This window comes from Hoplias malabaricus, chromosome 13 (genome assembly GCF_029633855.1).
Source record: "Hoplias malabaricus isolate fHopMal1 chromosome 13, fHopMal1.hap1, whole genome shotgun sequence".
Taxonomy (NCBI): Eukaryota; Metazoa; Chordata; class Actinopteri; order Characiformes; family Erythrinidae; genus Hoplias; species Hoplias malabaricus.
The window spans coordinates 16,626,100-16,647,666 of record NC_089812.1 but is presented as its reverse complement, the minus strand read 5'-3'; the positions used below and the strand labels follow the sequence as shown (position 1 = coordinate 16,647,666).

The 21,567-nt window shown below is 38.6% G+C and overlaps 2 protein-coding genes across 4 annotated transcripts in view; one reads left to right on the top strand and one right to left on the bottom strand.

Annotated features, from left to right (window-relative positions):
* Positions 1–1,524: 1,524 nt before the first annotated feature.
* On the bottom strand, positions 1,525–21,352 carry gpc2 (glypican 2). Of its 2 annotated transcripts, XM_066641953.1 has the most exons (13): positions 21,223–21,300; positions 20,367–20,472; positions 18,254–18,467; positions 13,136–13,294; positions 11,434–11,568; positions 10,588–10,763; positions 8,947–9,027; positions 8,590–8,755; positions 7,774–7,904; positions 4,559–4,732; positions 4,119–4,255; positions 3,804–3,976; positions 1,525–2,703 (listed from the first exon to the last, which is right to left on the bottom strand). In XM_066641953.1, the coding sequence occupies exons 2-13, from the start codon at positions 20,388–20,390 to the stop codon at positions 2,459–2,461; spliced, it is 1,815 nt and encodes a 604-aa protein (XP_066498050.1). In that variant the 5' UTR covers positions 20,391–20,472; positions 21,223–21,300; the 3' UTR covers positions 1,525–2,458. The 2 variants fall into 2 exon arrangements, with proteins under 2 accessions (XP_066498050.1, XP_066498049.1); XM_066641952.1 differs by lacking the exon at positions 20,367–20,472 and having other exon boundaries at positions 21,223–21,352.
* The window catches only part of LOC136664636 (cohesin subunit SA-3), a 34,390-nt gene continuing 33,713 nt past the window's right edge, over positions 20,891–21,567 (top strand). Inside the window, exon 1 of one of the 2 annotated variants that reach the window (XM_066641946.1) lies at positions 20,891–21,027. The gene's annotated coding sequence lies outside the window, so the exon portion shown is untranslated. Of the gene's footprint in view, positions 21,028–21,308; positions 21,559–21,567 lie in introns of those variants that run through there. The other variant, XM_066641947.1, reaches the window with a different exon arrangement.

The window sequence follows — 21,567 nt, the reverse complement described above, 5'->3', positions numbered from 1 at the left end:
AGAACGTCTGGAAACACACTTTGTTCTTCATTCAATCACAACACAGCTACTATATTTTAGAACAAAAATCTTTACTTTTACTGTATTTATGTTTTTGTTGTAATTATATATAATTGTTTACAAGCATCATGCTTACTGAGAAGATAAATTATTTTAAATAACAATAATCTAGTATGATTATTCCAGAATTAATTTCTGCATGTTTGAATCATGCACTCTACAGGAATAAACATTCCCATTCTCAGAATGCACTGCAGTGAATACACAGTGGACAGTACAGACTCATGTGTGGGAAAATGTCTTACCTTTTTACTGTAGCACTGAAATAGCAGCAAGGTTATTCTCAGACGAGTTTAGTAAAGGAACTGATACTGAGACCCGAGCGCATCAGGGCTGTGCAGCATCTATAAAACAGCTCTTAACCAGTCCAGGTCTCTGAAAAAACATGTTTATTCCTGCACAAAATTCTTTGAGGATGTGAGAAACTGAAGAATTAGTCCACTGCTCATAGAAAATTGACTTAGTATCATATAATAGTCTCTTACTTGTAAATCTTACTCACCTCTTGCTGGAGGTTTTCAGTGAGTTGCAAATAGATTAAATTAAAATAAAATCCTACTGCACTCTTTATTACACCTTTATAGTACAGTGTTCATTCATTCATTCATTGTCTGTAAACGTCTACCCAGTTCAGGGTCATGGCAGGTCCGGAGTCTACCCAGAACTACTGGCTGCAAAGCAGGCTTTTGGGTCAGTAGATGAGTTTGTTTTGGCATAGAGATATTCACTGTCTGTAAACGTCTATCCAGTTCAGGATCATGGCAGGTCCAGTGTCTACCAGGAACTACCGGGTGCAAGGCAGGAACACAGTCCTCCCGCAGGGTGACACACACCCACACACCCGCACCTATGAACACTTTTGACTCACCAGTCCACCTACTGCTGTACCCAGAGGAAACCCAGGCGCACACAGGGAGAACATACCAAACTACTCACAGACAGTCACTCAGAGCGTGGCTCGAACCCACAACCTCCAGGACCCTGGAGCTGTATGACCGCAACGCTACCTGCAGCGCCACCATGCCGCCCAGTACAGTATGTGAATATAGCATTTTAATGTGTTCATTTTTTAGTAGTAATATTTAATTAAATTTATATTTGAGCCACACAAACAAATCTTCCAATACAAAATTTGAGTAGTGTAACAAAGTGCATTTACTAAAGTATTCTGTAGTTTTTATCAACTTTGGATTGTGAGGAGTTAAATTAAAACTTGTGTTTGTATGTGTAGTTTTTAATAATACAACATGCAGTTATACTTTTAAAGCTTTTTAAATTATATTTCTAGATTTTTCTGCAAGGTGCTGGTGCCCTCTTGTTAATCTCCAAATGACAATATAAAAATGTGTTTTTTGCATATTTTTGGAACATAATAACATATTGGGTTTGTTGTGCCTTAAACAAAGCATGATTGATATATAAACATAACTGGAAAACACAGATATATATAAGAGGCCTCATTTATTTTGAGTTCAAATACAAAATTGTCTTCATAGTGTGATTAAAAAGTGGAGACGTCCTGAGAATTCAGGAAAAAAAACCCCAGGAAACAGCTGTAGTTCAAACAGTGAAACCAAACTTCACAGTAGTGTAACACCAAAAGATCCTTTAATACTGACCCTCTCTCACTGAGCCTGGACCTGCTGTGGAAATGGCACCAAGAAACATTCACAGCTCTAACTACAGAACTAAATCTAACTCTAACTCTAATCTAATGCTGACCCATACTTTCAGTGGAAAATTATGGAGAGTCAAACATTCAGATTCAACATTCAGTAAAATCTGTCTGAAAATGTTATAAAATGTAGATGCAAATTCAAGAAAATAAAAACACAGATCCACAAAAAAAACAAAAAAAACAAAACAAAAACACACACACACACACAAGTAATTACTCATCCCACAGAAAAAAAAACATTCTCTCTCCCTCACACACACACACATGTCCAGACAGAAATACAAATTCATTTACATACAGTCAGAAACATCCCCATCGACACTTCTTCATCCCCACTCTCTAAACATTCACCATCATTTGCTTATACAGTAAATAAATATACAATAAATAATCTTCAAGGGATAAATAAATTAAACCTAAAGGTGAGATTATCGATGCGTGTTGATGTTCAAGCTCACATTAATATTTGGACACATACAAAAAAGCCATCTGGCACAAAGAACAAAAAAGGGCGCGTTTCCTTTCATCCCTCGTGAATACTCTCTTACTATCACTTTCTGTTATCTTGCTCTCTGACCTCTGATTACTTTTGTGCTTTTTCTATCTGAAGTTCGTGTAGTCTCAGTAGCTGCAACCATTCCTGGACTGTAGCAAATTCCCAGAGGATTACATTATTTTCCAGTAAACGAAGATGTTGCAAACCAGAGTAGCAGGCGATCGTCACTGGGGGGCGAGACACAGCAGAAGAGAAAAGACAAGGGTATATAGATAAAGGGGAGGAGCTTTCTGTGCGGCCGATTTGATTGGTCCATTAGCTCTGTTCCACCTGTTGGCACTGCGGTCACGGGGGCGGGATGTTTTCGGGGGATGGGCGGGACTACGTGGGGGTGAGTATGGGCCGTATCCGGGCCAGTCGTCACTGTACCGCTCCCCTAGTCCAGAACCACTGCCATCATCTCCTTCACCTGAACACACACACACACACACACACAAATTATGAAAAAATAAAAGGTATTTACATTGAAACCAACAGTGAAATCCGAGTAAAGACCATTATGAGTATTTCAACCAATTTGTCATGTTTGAATACTGAATTTTCATACAAAATATATAATTCTGAATACGTTTTTCATTTTCACTTATTCATTCATTCATTCATTATCTGTCCAGAGCCTACCTGGAATCATTGGGCGCAAGGCAGGAATACACCCTGGAGGGGGCGCCAGTCCTTCACAGGGCAACACACACACACACACACACCTACGGACACTTTTGAGTCGCCAATCCATCTACCAACGTGTGCTTTTAGACTGTGGGAGGAAACCGGAGCACGCGAACACGGGGAGAACACACCAACTCCTCACAGACAGTCACACGGAGCTGTGTGACTGCGACACTACCTGCTGCACCACCCTCATTTTCACTTATTTTTGTCATAAACTTGTTTGCAAGACCTGTACTTTGGCATTACAACAACACTTTTTTTTTACTTTGTTTTGCAGTTTTATAGATCACAGCATCTCTTACTGAGTTGATCCTTGTTGTGCAGGTATTTAATAGATGAATATCATCCATCAGCTAAAGTATTAATTGGGTTGAAATTTTACAGAAATCCAGAGACGAAGGATCATTCAGCTGTAGTTCACCTCAAATGGCTTAAAGTGTCTGGCCATCTTGATTAACCACACAGGCACCTTTCTTCTGGAAATTAAATTATAAATTATTCATAATAACTGGCTGAATGTTTGAAAAGCCCAGCACAACTGATGCAGAAATTTCCACTAAGAGCACTTACGTTTCCCAGGAAACCACCAGATTAATCTGTCTTACATTTCAGCATTTACAAAATGGTAGTGCACTGTTGCAAACAAAGCTTGAATATTTTCCTTCAGATTTAAAATGTGATAAAAGAACAAATAAGCATACATGATAAATAAATAAACAAATCAATATACAAGCCTTATGAGGTACATGACACTGAAATTGTGATGTCCAACTATTTCCAAATGAGAGGCAAAGAGAGAGAGAGATAAAGAGCAGACAGGGGACATAGAGAAGGACTCACTGTCCATGAAGTCTGTGTCCTGGCCGTTGTAGGCGTGTTTGAGGCGGTTTACAGCCACTCGCAGTTCCATAATGAGCTGACGAGTTCGAACATCAGGACGTGCAATGTCAACTTCCACCTCTGGATTATTCACCTGATTAACCAACCCATCACCCATTACATCTGGCAGATACCTGATAGGCACACACACACACACACACACACAAGCAAGAGATAAATGAGAGTTTAAATTGATTTATATATATATATATATATATATATATTCCAGGTATATAGTCTTTCTTTTCTCTTTCACACACAATCACACACACACACCTCCCTCGATTCTGACCGTTCCAGCAGCGGTCTTCATTGGTCACGTCAGCTGCCATTTTAACATCGTTGCAAATAGTGTGTGGCAAAGACACCCAGAATCCTCTCATGGGCCTCAGACGCTCCTTCAGCTCCAGAACCTTCACAGAGTTTACACAACAGGTGGCATGTAATAAACACCTGTAAACACCTTACGGGTCATACAACCACAGTCACACAAAATCACCTGAACACAGGCCATCTGAACACATTCTTTACAATAGCACACAAGGACAGGCTGTGTTGGGTATGAACTTATAGGAGACTAATTTATTTTTAAGATTTAAAAAAGCCTGTAAATTTGACCTTTGTTAACAAAATCAATTCTTTATTAATCTTTACAACTATACAACACTGGTGATTATTTTATTCTACAGTACAGTTTTGCTTATAAATAATCTCACCAGGCGGTCCAGATTTGTTCCTGCAGCAGTAGTTGGTTTTTCTTCTGGACTGTAAATTTTGAATGCCCTCCTGCTGCCTCTGTCTCTGTCTTGTTCTCTCTCACGTTCTCGATCTCGAGGTGAGCGCTTTGCTCGGCCGGGGACAGGGCGAGGATTGCCACATCCCTGAAATACCTGCAGAAAGTTCACACACACTTTTACAATATAGCTTGCAATCATATTCATCCATTTATTCTACTCAGCACATTTCTAAGCCATGGCCATTATTATGAAACTGGCATCCATTTTGTGGTCTCTGATCTTCTGGGATGGCTTTTCACATATATTTGAACTTGATCTATGGGAATTTGTGCCATTCATTTAGGATATTTCTTGAAAAAAAAAATGTCTTTTTTTAACTCTCATTCAAAATAAAGAAGTTTTGTTTCCTGTAAAATTATATTTTTGTTAGATATGAGGTTGTGTTTCACCAGTGACTCAAAAACTATTTATATTCATTCATTCATTATCTATAAGCACTTATCCAGTTCAGGGTCGCGGTGGGTCCAGAGCCTACCTGGAATCATTGGGCGCAAGGCGGGAATACACCCTGCAGGGGGCGCCAGTCCTTCACAGGGCAAAAACAATTTATAGATTGACTAAATAATAAATGTAATACACAAACATTTAGTACAGTGTTTTCTCTTCATTTAAAACCATTATTTAATAAAATTAAAAACAGAGTTCAGAATTTCAACAAAAATGAAAACAGCATAAATTCAGATCCATAAACACAGAATGTGATGAAGGAACCCTGGGAAACCATTGCAGTTTCTTGACTCTTGGGTTAAATATTTTTATTTTTAGGTTTTGCTGATCTACTCAACCTTCACTTCCTTTAATACGAAATCACACCCGAATAGATTTTGTTTTGTAATGCTAATGACTGTTCAGCTGAATGTTTTTCCCCTTATTTTTTAGAGAATTTCCCTTAATTTAATAACAGTTTAAGTTTCGTTTGATATTTGCCAGAGCCATGAATTTGCCCTTCCAGTCCAGGCTACTTGAAAACAACTTAGTGGTCATTAGTTTGCAAAAGGTATTTTTAATTACATATAAACCCTGTTAATAATATTATGAAAAAGTTGATTTATTCCAGTAATTCCATTCAAAATGTGAAACTTTATATTATCTAATGATATCTAATGATTATAACTGACAACTAATGAAAACCCCAAATTCAATTTCACAGAAAATTAGAATATTGTGAAAAGGTTCAATATTGAAGACACCTGGTGCCACACTCTAATCAGCTAATTAACTCAAAACACCTGCAAAGGCCTTTAAATTGCCTCTCAGTCTAGTTCTGTAGGCTACACAATCATGGAGAAGACTGCTGACAGTTATCCAAAAGATGACCATTGAGACCTTACACAACAGGGCAAGACACAAAAGATCACTGGAAAAGAGGCTGCTGTTCACAGAGCTCTGTGTCCAAGCACATTAATAGAGAGGCGAAGGGAAGGAAATGGTGTGGTAGAAAAGTGTACAGGCAATAGGTATAACCGCACCCTGGAGAGGATTGTGAAACAAAACCCATTCAAAAATGTTGGGGAGATTCACAAAGACTGGACTGCAGCTGGAATCAGTGCTTCAAGAACCACCACACACAGACATATGCAAGACATGGGTTTCAGCTGTCGCATTCCTTGTGTCAAGCCACTCTTGAACAAGACACAGCATCAGAAGCATCTCACTTCCAAAAAGGACTGGACTGCTGCTGAGTGGTCCAAGTTATGTTCTCTGATGAAAGAAAATTTTGCATTTCCTTTTGAAATCAAGGTCCCAGAGACTGAAGGAATAGAGCAGAGGCACAGAATCCACGTTGCTTGAGGTCCAGTGTACAGTTTCTACAGTCAGTGATGGTTTGGGGTGCCATGTCATCTGCTGGTGTTGGTCCACTGTGATTTCTGAGGTCCAAGGTCAACACAGCCATCTTCTAGGAGTTTTAGAGAACTTCATGCTTCCTGCTTCTGACCAACTTTATGGCGATGCAGATTCCATTTTCCAACAGGACTTTGCACCTGCACACAGTGCCAAAGCTACCAGTACCTGGTTTAAGGACCATGGTATCCTTGTTCTTAATTGGCCAGCAAAATCGCTTGACCTTAACCCCATAGATGTGAAGAGGAATATGCAATAAGCCAGACCCAACAATGCAGAAGAGTTGAAGGCCACTATCAGAGCAACCTGGGCTCTCATAACACCTGAGCAGTGCCACAGACTGATCGACTCCATGCCACACCACATTGCTGCAGTATTTCAGGCAAAAAGAAGCCCCAATTAAGTACTGAGTGCTATACATGCTCATACTTTTCATGTTCATACTTTTCAGTTGGCCAGCATTTCCAAAAATATCAGTCTGTGTGTAATAAATGAGTATAATATACAAGTTTCACTTTTTAAACCAAATTCTGAAATAAATAAACTTTTTCATGATATTCTAATTTTATGACCAGTACCTATATATTTATATATGTCAAAGTATTGCTGAGCCACTACCATGCTTCACTTTAGGGAAGGCGTTCTTTTCAGTGTACGCTTGATTTTTCCTTCTCCAGACACACCACTGATTCATGGCCTGAAAATTTCAGTTGTTTCATCATTCCACAAAACCTCTGTGGCTTATTTATATAGTTTTTAAGCATTATTGGAAGTTTTAAGTATTATTATTTCATGAGCATTTGGGTAAGTAGATGTGTATGTTTTGGTATGGAGACATTAAAAATTTATTAAGAACCTGAAACCTTATAGATACAGTTTCTTACAGTTCTGTCCTAAACTTCCGAGATAATTGTTTTGTTGTATATTTTTTCCAATGCATATTGTATTGAGTTTTCTCTTTTTACCCTTTGATTTCTTCCTTCTTCCTTCAACCATCCTCATGTGTTTTCCATTAATAGCCTTTCTAGTTTTTTCCTAGTAACTTGAATTTTAAAAACAAGTGGCTGGGATCAAACAATTTCAATACTCTACCACTAGTTTCCTTACAAGCAAGTGACATTCTCTACTTGGATGTGGCTATGTTTAATTTTGCATGATACATGCCACATTTACTGAGTGAGGGATCTAAATATTAATGCAGTTTGTGTTTTAATAATGTATTATGCTAGACATTAGATGCTGAGGCTTTTTGGAGATTTTTCTGTTTTTATGAGTGTATCTGGGAGACTTGCCTTGGTAGAAATTGTTACACTGTTTTCCTGCATATGCATGATGGCCTCAGACACTTTCACAGCAATGGAATCTACAGCCAGTTCTGCATTAAATGGCCCTGCCAGCCTTTCAGCCAAGGAGAGCAGGGATTCTGAGAGAGAGAGGGAGAGAAAGACAGATAGAGAGATCAACTAAAAATACAGCTTCTGAACCTTTAGCTTAAAGTAAAAATTCAAAAGAATTTTCTTCCCTCAAATATGGTCAGTAAGACAAGCACATCTCCACAAACAGTTTTTTGTTTTTGTTTTGCAGCTAAGATACAAGTCTAATGTGGCTAACAAGTAATGGCACCTTATAGGTCAACAATTAGTGTGTAATATTTAAAAAAAAATTCATCATACATTTTTTACACTGCCTCAATCAAATAAAATGATTTTGAATACAGTTGCTTATAATAAAATGGATAAAAATTAAGAAAGATTAGAACTTCAAAGTGGATACTGTTTTGTGCTATGCTGTATACTTTTTCGAATGTTTACAGAAATCAATATTATAGTTTTACAATGTTAAAAATGACATAGTCATGTTTATTGGATATCAATCAACATTTTAAATACTATTTATGGCAAGATTTTCCAAACTTAAGCATGCAGTTTAATTTTTATATCAAATATTAGCCGTGTAGCCCCAGTAAATCTAACAAATAAACATAAGACACATAAGTAGTGACCTGTGGCTGATTTATTTTATTCATTAATTTGTCAGTTTATTTAAAGTCTATATAGACACCCCACTGAAGGTTTAACTAACTGATCCCGCCCCTTTTGGTTGCTCACCAATGAAATTGTTCCATTCTGTGTCTAAATCTGCCTGATTGGCCAGGCAGCCCTTCATTACGTTGAGGCAGAACGAGTGGCAGGATTGGAGCAAGGGAATTCCTCGACACAGTGGGCAATACCACTGTCGCATCAGCGCACGGACACACTCTGAGCTCACACTTAACTAGAGCGGTGACAGACAGCAGCAGGTAGACAGACAGACAGAAGACATAATGTTTCTTCAATTTCCAACATTCTGTTAAAAATAATCAATAGCATTTCTAATATGTAAAAAAGTGTGGGTTGTGTTCTAGAAATTAATGAGATTTTCACTATCTTTCCAAAATACAAAAGCACACACTCAAACACACTTACCTTTGTTGCTTTATTAACAATCTCTCGCCCTGTGGCCAGACCCTGGACCAAAGCCCTCACAGCAATGAATGTTCGGGAAAGCTGAGCATAAAAAAAAATAGAGAGAGAGTGTGACACACACACACAGAGACAGAAAGAGAGAGAGAGAGAGAGAGAGAGAGAGAGAGAGAGAAAGGGATAAGCAGGTAAAATGAGCCTGTAGTCACAAATGAGTTTGATATTCAGATAGGTTTTTATAATTTGCTAAACCTGACAGATTATGAAGAAGAAAAAAACATATGTAAATGTCATCAGCACATTTAGTTGTTTAAGGACATCCCATCAATACCTCTGCAGAAGCATGTGCTATCTTTCAACTTAGCAGAGAAAATTGTTTGGAAGTGGCAATGACTAAATATAGGGAACAATTGCTTATAAATTAAATTTAATATAAATGTGCAGAAAAACATTTCTTAGGTTTGTTCCTATTTTCACTTAGAAAATCAAGGGCAGCAGCTAGTGTCACAGTCACAAGACTCCAGGATCCTGGGGTTGTGGGTTCAAGTCCCACTCCGGGTGACTGTGAGAAGTTTGGTGTGTTCTCCCCTTGTCCACATGGGTTTCGTCCGGGTGCTCTGGTTTTCACCCACAATCCAAAAACACATATTGCCTCAAAGTGACCATAGGTGTGAATGTGTAAGTGAATGTGTGAGTGTGTATTGCCCTGTGAAGGACTGGTGCCTCCTCCAGGGTAGGCTCCGGACCCACCACCAACCCTGAACTGGATGAGCGGTTACAGACAATGAATGATTGAATGAAAGTCAATGTCCCATAGTCTGGAGGAAGAGTCGAGAGGCACAGAATCCACGTTGCTTGAGGTCCAGTGTAAAGTCTCCACAGTCAGTGATGTTTTGGGGACCCAAAAATACAGAAGAGTTGAAGGCCACTATCAGAACAACCTGGGCTCTTATAACAACTTAGCATGTGACTGTGCAAATACATGTAGGAAAGAATGTCCCTTTTATATTTAGAAAGACAAAGAAATATAAAAAAGTAAGTGAGAGAAAGAGAATTGCCCTTGAACATTAGCCAGGCTGAAGAGATTATACACATAAAACTCACACTATGATACATCCATCCATCCATTATCTGTAACCGCTTATCCAATTTAGGGTCGCGGGGGGTCCAGAGCCTACCTGGAATCATTGGGCGCAAGGCGGGAATACACCCTGGAGGGGACGCCAGTCCTTCACAGGGCAACACAGACACACACACATTCACTCACACACTCACACCTATGGACACTTTCGAGTCGCCAATCCACCTGCAACGTGTGTTTTTGGACTGTGGGAGGAAACCGGAGCACCCGGAGGAAACCCACGCGGACACGGGGAGAACACACCAACTCCTCACAGACAGTCACCCGGAGCGGGAATCGAACCCACAACCTCCAGGCCCCTGGAGCTGTGTGACTGCGACACTACCTGCTGCATCACCGTGCCGCCCCACTATGATACAGATTTGTTATTTGTTATTTACAATGACAACATTGGCAGATGTGTATTAGACATTCCTGTGTAGTTTGATATCCTTGGGTTATCATTATAACGCAAGTGTATGTTATATGTGTGTGCGTGTGTGTGTGTGTGTGTGTGTGTTTACCTGTACACGGAGTTTACGTGGAAGGTCTCCAAAAGGCTGTAGTTGCTCAGCATGTTTGCTCACACACTCCAGATAATCCTGACCAAATTGATACTGAGGATTGACCAGAGAAAAGACTCTCTCCACCAACCCGGCCCAGAAGTCTGACAGCACCTCTGCTAGACTCACACCACCTCCTGAACACAGAAAAATAAACAGTTCCTCTCAGGTACTGGGTATAAAATAATTCCTGCAGGGACATTTTTAAATTAGTTTATTTCCTATAGAGAATGAATGATCGAATGTCCATTAATGGGAATACATTATGAATACATTTTGCAGGAATTTTTTCACTATTTATGCACTATTTATCTATTTATCTATCCATCTATTTATTTATTTATAATTTCCATCTGCACTCCCTAGTCATGTAGAATTTAAGGTGCAGTAGAATAAATGTTGCTGCATTTACTTTTAGGCAGGTGAAATTTTACACCTACCCTCCTCTAAACATTATATAGTGCCGTTTCTGCGGTGTTAAGCCAGGAGTAGCAATGGCAGAGGATCTATTCTCCCTATTACAGATCAGTGAAGCCTCGCAATGATTTGAAGCTACAATTTTAATGTAAAAATACAAGACCTGTGTAGTTATCTGTGTAGTTGTGGATCATAACTTCACACTGTCTTCATAAAGACACAGGTGTCCTGCATGAATTGTTGGACTCCTCAGTGTATTCAGTATCTCTTTTGTGAGTTTGGTTTTCTTACATTAAAAAAAATATAGTAACAATTTGAAATTTTGATTCATGCTAGATTGTTTTATTTGAATAAGTGTTCAAATCTGTTCAGATGTACATACACACGAACCTGAGTAGTAACTCCGCAGCTCTGTGAACAGCTGCTGGAAGAGGTTTGCGTTCTGTGTGTACAGGCGACCGTACGTTTTGGTGAACATTTGATTCATCACCTTCTCCTCCACATCAATCAACTCACGGAAAAATTCTGACACAGAAAAAAATACAGCATGACATTAGACACAGAGGCAAAGAAACAGAAGCAATATATTATATAAGAATATATATTTCATAAAAACAAGAATATTTATTTTTTTTAATTGTAGTTATACATAATTAATTATGTAGTTATACATAACATATACATAATTCCAGTGATTTTCGATCAATTTCAATCATTATGAACTAAGGAAATTTGTGTTTGGTACATTATTTCTTTATTTACAATGATTCTTGGCAATAAATCTTATCAGTCTCATTAGGCTGCCAGGAGGCCTGCCATGACTGCCCTTCACCGTCAGGCCCGTTTGCACTGGTGTCGGCAATGTGTTGAAAAAATGCAAACTAACACTGTAATCCATGTATGAGGACACAGTAGATACACATAGCAAGACAAGTATACATGACAAAAGCCATATATAAACTGATGATTGTTCAAATAAAGTAGAGATTGGAGTGAGAGTTGATTCAGTGTCTTCATTATACTGGTTTCTCCTTGGATCCAAGCAGAATTAGTCTTCCTTTCTGGTGGCTAGATTAATTACCATGACAATTTGAGGGCTCAAATTCCAGGATACCCTGTGAAGGACTGGCGCCCCCTCCAGGGTGTATTCCCGCCTTGCGCCCAATGATTCCAGGTAGGCTCTGGACCCACCGCGACCCTGAACTGGATAAGTGGTTACAGATAATGAATGAATGAATGAATGAATGAATGAATGAATGAATGAATGAAATTTCACGATGTCTCGTGCGTCTTGGGTCTCAGAGTAGAGTAGCAAGGCGGATTGAAATGTCCAGTCCAGCCATCCTCCAAAAACCTCAGATGTCCCTCCAAGATGACAATGCTCGCCTCCACAGAGACTACCGGGACTAATTTGGGAGTGGAGAAGATGGAATGGCCTGTAAGCAGTCCTGACCTCAACCCCATTGAACACTTGTGGGATCAGCTTGGGCGTGCTGTTCGCCAGGGTGACCAACACACACACACATTAATTCATTCATTCATTATCTGTAACTGCTTCTCCAGTTCAGGGTCGCGGTGGGTCCAGAGCCTACCTGGAATCATTGGGCGCAAGGTGCCCTGGACGGGGCACCAGTCCTTCACAGGGCAACACACACACTCACACATTCACTCACACCTATGGTCAGTTTTGAATCGCCAATCCACCAACCAACGTGTGTTTTTGGACTGTGGGAAGAAACCGAAGCACCCGGAGGAAACTCACACGGGGAGAACACACCACACTCCTCACAGACAGTCATCCAGAGCAGAACTCGAACCCACAACCTCCAGGTCCCTGGAGCTGTGTGACTGCTACACTACCTGCTGCGCCACCGTACCGCCAACACACACACACACACATACACACACACACACACACACACACACACACACACACACACACACACACACACACACATATATGCAAACTATAAGATTTTTGAAGAGCAGTTTCTTTAGGGAGTGTAGGATTAGGGATGTGTAATGTTTCATGAATTTGTGATACAATGAGGAAAAGAGAATTACAAAAACACCACATCACCATCCTTCTCACCATCAAACCTGCGATGCCTCTGAGTGAAGCTCGTCAGCATGAACTGACTGTTGTCCTCAATAGCAGAGAGGAAGTCAGCCTCACTCTGACGCGCCAGCGTCTCCTCCATCAGACTGGAACAACACGTGTAGTCCTGAGGACAGAGCCGCAAATGCTCCCCTACAAATCACAAAGCAGAGATATCGATCAATGAAGAGCAATATCACAGAATATCACAGTCACTAAACAGAGATATTTTACAACAGCACATTACAGAGCAGAGATTTTATACAGCTGCTAATCACAGGGGCAAGATTTATCACCCCAACCTGTCACAGAGCAGATATATTACACACAACAGACCCACAAAGCAAGCGTACTACAAAACCCAATCATAAATATATAAAATAAATGGCTACAAACTACAAAAACTATACAGTGGCCAATCACATCAAAAAAGTACACCTGAGCAGCTCACAAGGAATAGATATTACACAGCAGCCAATGAGTATAAAGCAGAGACATTAAACAGCAAGCGATCACAAAGCAGAGATATTACACAACAGCCAATCATAGCACAAAGATAAAGCACAGCAGCCAATCACAAAGCAGACTTAAGAAACATCCGAACATCACAGAGCCAAAATTTTACATCCATGTAAATAACAGAGATATTACACACCAGCCAGTCAGGAATACCCCAGAGTCCTGTTTAAGAGGAATATTCCCATTTTAAAAACTTATTTCTATCTTTAACATCTGTAATATACAATCAGTTTCCACAGACAATACTGTTAACAACAGTTTCATTGTGTTCTGTACCTTATCTCATCTTCGTATCTGTTTAATGTTTCTCAATTTTCATTTTTAACATTTTTAACATTTAAACATATCAGATGCTCTTTCCTTATGTCACAATTTCACAACGGACAATAAGAAATGCTGCAAAGTGAACTGGAAAACATTTTTGTCCTTCTGTGATGATTCTGGATTTTTTTTCTCACAACAAACCACTGATTAAATGCATTTTCATGATTTTTTTTTTTTCATTTTTATTTTTCCTGTTGTTAATGCTGATGTTGGTTTGTAGATTTTAGAAACTAGATCAAAATTAATAAAAAAATAAATAAATATTTGCTGCGAACAATTTTTTAAGATGAAAAAGAATAATGCATTAGTATTTTAAAGTAAATCTTCTTGAAAAGGTTTGACGAAACATTAGTGTTTTCAGATTAGAATGGTATAGTGTATTTGTCTGTGCAAAATGATATTAAAATGAAAAAGGTTGGGCTTAGATGGACATAGATATTGCCAAACACCTATAAAATCTAAAATATCATGTGAAAATTCTATTATTACTAAACTTTCTTTTATCATCTATGTTCTTATCATCAAGAAATAAATAGTGGTGATTAGTATAATTTTGTTTGTTTGTTACAGGTTCTGACATTAACCTCTCTTTAATAACATTTTCAGTGTGAATTTTGACACATTTAAACATAATTACTTAAACAAAGGAGAACTCTTCTGGAACAATGCATTCTTGCCAGGCTATGCAAAATATTAAGACCTTTTTTAAGCAAGGAACCAAACCCCAACTGTTCCCTGGGCACTCACTGCCATTAGTGCACTAATGTGTGTGTGTGTGTGTGTGTGTGTGTGTGTGTGTGTGTGTGTGTATGTGTGTGTGTGCTTTCACTGCCACAGATGGGTTAAATGCAAAGGAAAATGAAAAACGTTGTATGTAGTAGACTGACATTAAAACCATGTCTACCAACTTTTTAATGTTTTAAAATTCCATTCTATTTATGTCCATTCATTCATTGTCTGTAACCCCTTATACAGTTCAAGGTAGTTGTGGGTCCGGAGCCCACCTGGAATCACGGGGCGCAAGGCACTCACACCAATCCTAATACTAATCCTAATCCTAATACTAATGTGTGTTTTTGGACTGTGGAAAGAAACTGGAGCACCTGGAGAAAACCCATGCAGACACAGGGAGAACACACCAAACTCCTCACAGTCACCTGGAACAGAGCTTGAAACCACAACTCCAGGACCCTGGAGCTCTGTGACAAAAACACTACTTTCTGCACCACCATGCCACAATATTTATCTTCATAAAAGGTTAAATTGGTAGGAGCAGTGACTTTGAAATTTGAATATTTTAAAACTCTACTGTAGAATAGAATGTAATCTCATCAGCCAAGAACCTGAATCTGAATTTGGGGAAAAGATTGACATTTCAACAAACAAGGCCCACAAACATAAAATAAATAAATAAAAAAGAAAAAAGAAAAAGGTGCTGGTATTTTACTTTTAATGTCACGCCCTCGTCTCGTCGTGTCTGTTTTTCCCTGGTCATGTGCTTTTTCTCAGCACATGGCTATGTTTTGTTTCGGTTCTTGTCTCCGCCCTTGTCCTGCCTTTGTTCCGCCTCCTCGTCTGTGTCATCTGTTAACCCGTCCTCCTCGTTATCTGTCCAGGTGTGTCTCATTTATGTCTTGTATTTAAGCCCTCTTGTCTCACGTCATGTTTGTCGAACATTACTCATTTCTCTGTTGTCTTCAGTCCTGTCGGTCATGTTTTCTGGCTGGCTTCGAAGTTCCCCCGTCGTTGTTTCATTTCCTCTGTCGTCGTTTCGCTTTGTTGTCCGTCTGTCCCCGTTTACCCTGTTTATTTCCTTGTCTCCAGTTTAGCCTATTTTCCTTATGTTTAAAGTCTCTGTTGTGTTATTTTCCGTGAATAAATGTTTACTGTGTTTTAGCGAATGCGTCCACCCTCAGTCAGTCCGCTCCGTGATCCTGACATTTAACTTGAAATGAAAGATTGTATGCCTACAAAAATAAAACAAAATCTCAAACCCAATCCTTCAGAAGTATAATTCTTTCTATCTTACATATTTCCAAGCTTTAACTGCCAATAATGACTTTGAAAAATCTATAAACTGGAAGTATGTTAAATCAAAAGTGCTTTATTATTATTATTATATATGCTTATTTATTATTTTTCCCTGCTTGTGCAGTATGAGGACATAATCAGAAAGGAGGAGGCACTGTAGAAGTGGGCAGTAGTAACCTATAGGATGGAAGATTATGGCACAAACAGTTTCCTCTTCCGTGGTTTAAGATCAATATTGTCTGATGAATCAAGTTTAATAAAAGCAAGAGCCTGAACTAACAGAGTATACAAAAAAGACATTCTGATTTCCGGTTAGGTCTGGTTTAGCATGTGTGGTCTCTCCCTCTCTCTCTCCCTCTTTCTCTCTCGCACAGACACACACACACACACACCATACAGGGGTGAGTCCCTCCCCAAATTCTATTCACACCTTTCAAGTCCTCCTTTTGTTCTCTCTTCCATTAATGAAGGGACTCTCATCATCCCACTTTCCACCATCTGCTGCCCTAGGACACAGCAGCCAAACCCACACACACACAGTTAACACCCATGCTTTTTCCAATTTGGAAGCAAAACCAATTTTTAACCTGGTGCTAATTTGTATGTGCACTCGATCTTGCAGTCATATCAATATCTGCATTTCTGCTTTTAAGAAGGTATTTCTTTGGAATGAAATAAAGATTTGATCTGATAATACAAACTAATGCTTAAAATTTATTTGTTGTACTTTGGAATATCATGTCATTTAGGGAAATGTTGTCTGTTGTACTATGACATCGGCAGGAGAATCACATTACATAACATAATTTCAAAATTAGTGATTGTATCTCAAAATTAACAAGCTTCCTACCACCTAATCTTAAAGGAAGGACACATTGTAGAATTGAGAATTTGTCACAATTTGACTATTGAGTAGAACTAGACAGACAGTGAATCTGCTATCATTCCCACCTCTGGGTAGTGTAATAACTTTCAGCAAAATGACTGTTCCACAACCCAGATCAGGATGAAGACAGTTCAGAAGATGAATGAATAAATGAATGTTACAACTATCTATGTTAGAAAGTTAGCTAGCGTGCTACCTACAAATACATTGATGGTACCTAATTGGTGCCCACATTAGAAAAAGAGGATAGTGTCACTGTCCAAAGACAAACATGTATCTCCCAAAACAGTAACTTTACAGGAGAGGGAAAAAACCTTCTTAAATTGAATTTCAATGGAAGTCAGTGGGGAAAAAAAGTATTCAGAGTATTTTGGAGCATTTCTATTAGTCAATTCATCATGAAATTTTCACATACTGTTAAGGACAGCTCAAATGATGTAGCAAACTATACATCCACAAACACAGAGATACGTGTTTTTCTTTAGACCGTGATGATTAATGGTCCTGTGTATTTAATTTAGTGCATAAGTGTTAGGCATCTTCAATAATACACACTAAACTAATTAAGCTCTTAATTATTATAATAATCACCATTAATTCTAATCTATACAATGTACATTGTTTTAACAAAAAAACACTAATGAGATTGTGCTGCTCACATTTAATGCCTGGCTGGGAGAAAACAGTCAGACAGGCAGAAAGATATACAGACAGACAGAGAGACAGACATGAGGCTGAGGGAGCAGCTGATTGTGGGCGAGGTTCTTTGTTGAACCCCGTCTTCCTACAGACCTCGAAATGTCTAAAAATATCTGAAAATGTGTTAAAAAACAAACCAAATGCCCACTGTTTGAGGCACAGACTAAATTATCTGAATCATATCATTTCTTTCCCAGTTGCTGTGAGTTTAACTGAACAGATGTTCACTCACCACTGCATATGTCCCATAGTGTTACTACTAGGATTGCTTACTGAAATATTGCTATGGGAAAAAACAATATCTGAGTCACATTACATTAAACTTGAATAGATTTAATATGTTTTAATATTAAACAAATTAATGATGGTTTAATATTTGAATATAGGAAGGTTTTGGAAAATTGTGAAACAGTATATGAGAAAAAACAGGAAAAACAAATAATCTTTACATTTTAAAGAGGTCCCATTTACCACGTGGGGTGATTTGAACATGAGCTCACACTAAACCCAGTCCTGTAAACCTGTCTTCCCTAACCTTTACAACATATTAACATGTTCCCATATATTGTTAAATAAAGCATCTGCTCTCTGACTCTTCAGCTCCATCATATTTTGATGTAAGTTTTAAAGGGAAACTACAGTGATGCACTTACCGCTGATAGGGGACAGCGGGCTGCTGGAGGCGCTGTGCCCGCGCTCCTCGTACACTCGCCGGGACTCGGTGCAGCTCCGAACCGCTGCAGCGGAGCTCCACAACGCCGTCGCGCACAGCAGAGCACCCAAAACCGGTGATATACCGCCGCCGGCCCGCTGCACCATCTCCAGCCTGGGGTCGCGACAAGAGGACTGGGCACTAGAATAAAATGCCTAGAAGATTGGTTGGGACAATAAAAGAAAAGCTCTCAGAGCGGATTCTGGTTAAAAATTAGCCGTAATGTAAAAAAAGGAAAATCAGTCTGGTGTTTCTTTGTTTGAGGATGTGTGTGTGTGTGTGTGTGTGTGAGAGAGAGAGAGAGAGAGAGAGAGATCAAAACCCCCTGCAGCAGAAGGAAGAACTCACTCCGGGGGATACAGAACAATGGGGGAGAGAGAGAGAAACAGAGAGAAAGGGAGAAAGAGGTAGAATTGAGAGGGGGTAATAATTGTATCAATACAATAACCCAATAGTTAATTGTTTATTTATAAAACATCTCTCATTTTAAAAAGAACTACGCAGTAATCGCACTAGAAGATGATAAGATGACATGAACAAATGTGCTTGGGATAATTAAAATCCACAGTTTGGGTGCCATAAAATTCAACTTATTATAGGTGATCAAAGAAAACATTCACTTAATCAATCAACAATGTTGTAAATCATTTCATTTTGATTTTTCACATTTATTGCTTATAGTGGCATTTCTATTCTTATAGTTGTAAGAATATTGTTTTAAACAGAATGATAGAGAATCCACCCCCAAATCATACCTGTTTTGTGGGGGGTCCTGAACATTGAAGAACAGGGTGAAAGTGAGCGAGCAAAGCATGCAGAGCAACAGATAGACACCAGTCTTTATCTGTACAACTGCAAAATGCATTACATGTTACTGAGGAGTCTGACTTACAAACTAGAAAGCTACCTAACTATTACTATAGTTTTCTGTTGCAAGCTAACAAACCAGCAATAATCCCCATCAGGCTTATGTAGTATTATTTGTTATTGTTTTTTTTTTTGTTATTTATTTGTGCAGCTGACCATATACTTTGATTAATCTGTTTTTATGATTTCCAGACTACATTAACTAATGTAACAGCTAGATTAGCGCTGTTTCCTGCGTTTGCTACCTGCTTAAATTCTTGCTATTTTTTCCACCTTCCGACTCGTGGATGTCCTCGTTAAATAGCCCAGACAGGGAGCACATCTGTCCACTGGCGTAAAAAACCGCGGTCACGCCATCTGCACTTCGCGAAAACGCAGTCAGGCCATCAACACTAGGATTGACTGTGCGCGTCTACATCGCGCTTTACGGTAGAAAGTGTCGGAGCGAGAGCGGGGACTCGCAGAAAACCACAGATATTGAAAATCTATAAGAAATGGAATTTAAAAACATAATCCCACATAGTTCACTATAGTTACTATTAAGAACAGGCCTGATTGGCTAAAAGACCGGTTTGCTACCCTTAAAAAGTACAGAAAGTTCCATAAATGGAGGGAAGTCTTTCTGAGTTTTCCTGACATTAAAATAAAAAATCAAACTGTTACCAGAAACTTCCACTGTTGTATTGAAAAACATGTCCTCAGGTACACATGATATAATATATTTGTGCATTTACTGTAAGAATTAGGAGTAATAGGCTTGAAATAACTCAGATGTTAATAAAAATGGTTAAATCAAACTGTTACCAGACCACTCCACTGCAGTCTTGAAGAGCATGTCCTCAGGTGCCCAGAGTACATTTTTTCATGCATTTTTACTGTAAGAATTTGGAGTAATAGCATTGCAAATTTCAGTAGAAAAAAAAGGTTTCATTTGCAAATATTGCAAAATTGTGAGAGCTATTACAGGGTAAAATCAAACTGTTACCAGACCTCTCCACTGCAGTCTTGAAGAACATTTTCTCAGGTACCCAGAATATAATTTTCATACATTTTTGCTGTAGGAATATGGAGTAATATTATTTCAAAACTCATAAAAATTATGTTTAATTTACATATATGGCAATTTTTGAGTGCTATTAAAAGTGGTAAAACATACTGTTAAGGTAAAAAGTTGGCACACTACTTACTGTAGACCACTGCAGGTCTACCATCGGACCACATAGATTACTGTCCTGTGTACAGGATGTAACTAATTTTTAATCTCCTCAGATTTTACATTCACAGACTTTTATTCTGGAAAACAAACAAATACAAATATTACCAACAACTATGAGAGATATTATACTGTGTATAAGCCTGATATAAAATAATTATGCTGACAATGTTGGCACTGTGCTGGATAAAAATTATTTTCTAATCTAATTTATAAAAACTAACAAAAGAACCTAATGAAGGGAAATTTGTCAATTGGAATGTGAATGGAAAAGGCATTATAACTCAATATAGTCTTTATAACAAATCGTTTCTGTTAATATTTTTATCACTACGACTGAGGTAAAAATCGTCGAATTAGCTTGTAAGTATTGCTTCAGAACATTCTTCACCTGGTTGGCTCGTTTCGTAGTAAATTACAGCCCTGATTGGTCGAGAATTTGTTGTTGGGTAGAAACATAGAAAACAGCCAATGAATACGTTTCTCTCAACCAATCACATTTAAGTATATTTGGTTTTTCTTTCAATCACAAGTGTACTTTTTCGCGCTTAAAATTTTTAGAGCTAAGAAGCGTTTAGAGACAGTGAGAGAGATTGTAAGAAATTGTAAGGTCCGCTCTTCTGAATCTTTGTAAGGTAACGTTCGGTCCATCAACAACTGAGCGTTGTTAAGACCACTCTTGGGATGGGGATTATAAATTGGCTCAAGCGTATTTTGAAAAGTTTATGAAGTTGGTGTAACGGATAATGATTTACGTTACATTTAAAATTTAGTGTTAACGCTATAGTCATCTGATAAGTGCCTAAAATGACAAAAGTAGGCATACTTACCAAAACAGCTTGATTGAAAATAGCTAGCTCTAACCCACTGAACATGTGAGTACGGTCATTTATAAAACTGCAGTGAAGCGTCTTAGCGCTAGCTCAATAAAAGTAACGTTAGGTTGATATTGAATGTTCGCCTTTTACCCTATTTTAGGTGACAAACAACCTCCTAAAATTAGGTATCCTGAATCGTAAAAAAGGGAACAAGTTCACTTCTGTCATCAAAATACCAGATTCTTACTCTTCATCGAGCACATTTGATGAAAAATATCCGGATTCGCGGCATACTTTCGTGCTGGAGAGTGAGGAACCGTAGATAAAGTGCCGGCGTTGTTGAAAAATGTAAAACAT

Bases quoted from the DNA above. Each gene is read 5' to 3' on its own strand.
- gpc2 (XM_066641952.1), bottom strand. From the start codon at position 21,267: ATGTTCAGTGGGTTAGAGCTAGCTATTTTCAATCAAGCTGTTTTG. The intron at 11,569-13,135 runs GTGAGAAGGATG...TTTCTGTGTCAG, and splicing joins GAGGCATCGCAGGTTTGATG to AATTTTTCCGTGAGTTGATT. The intron at 4,256-4,558 runs GTGAGATTATTT...AACTCTGTGAAG, and splicing joins GAACAAATCTGGACCGCCTG to GTTCTGGAGCTGAAGGAGCG.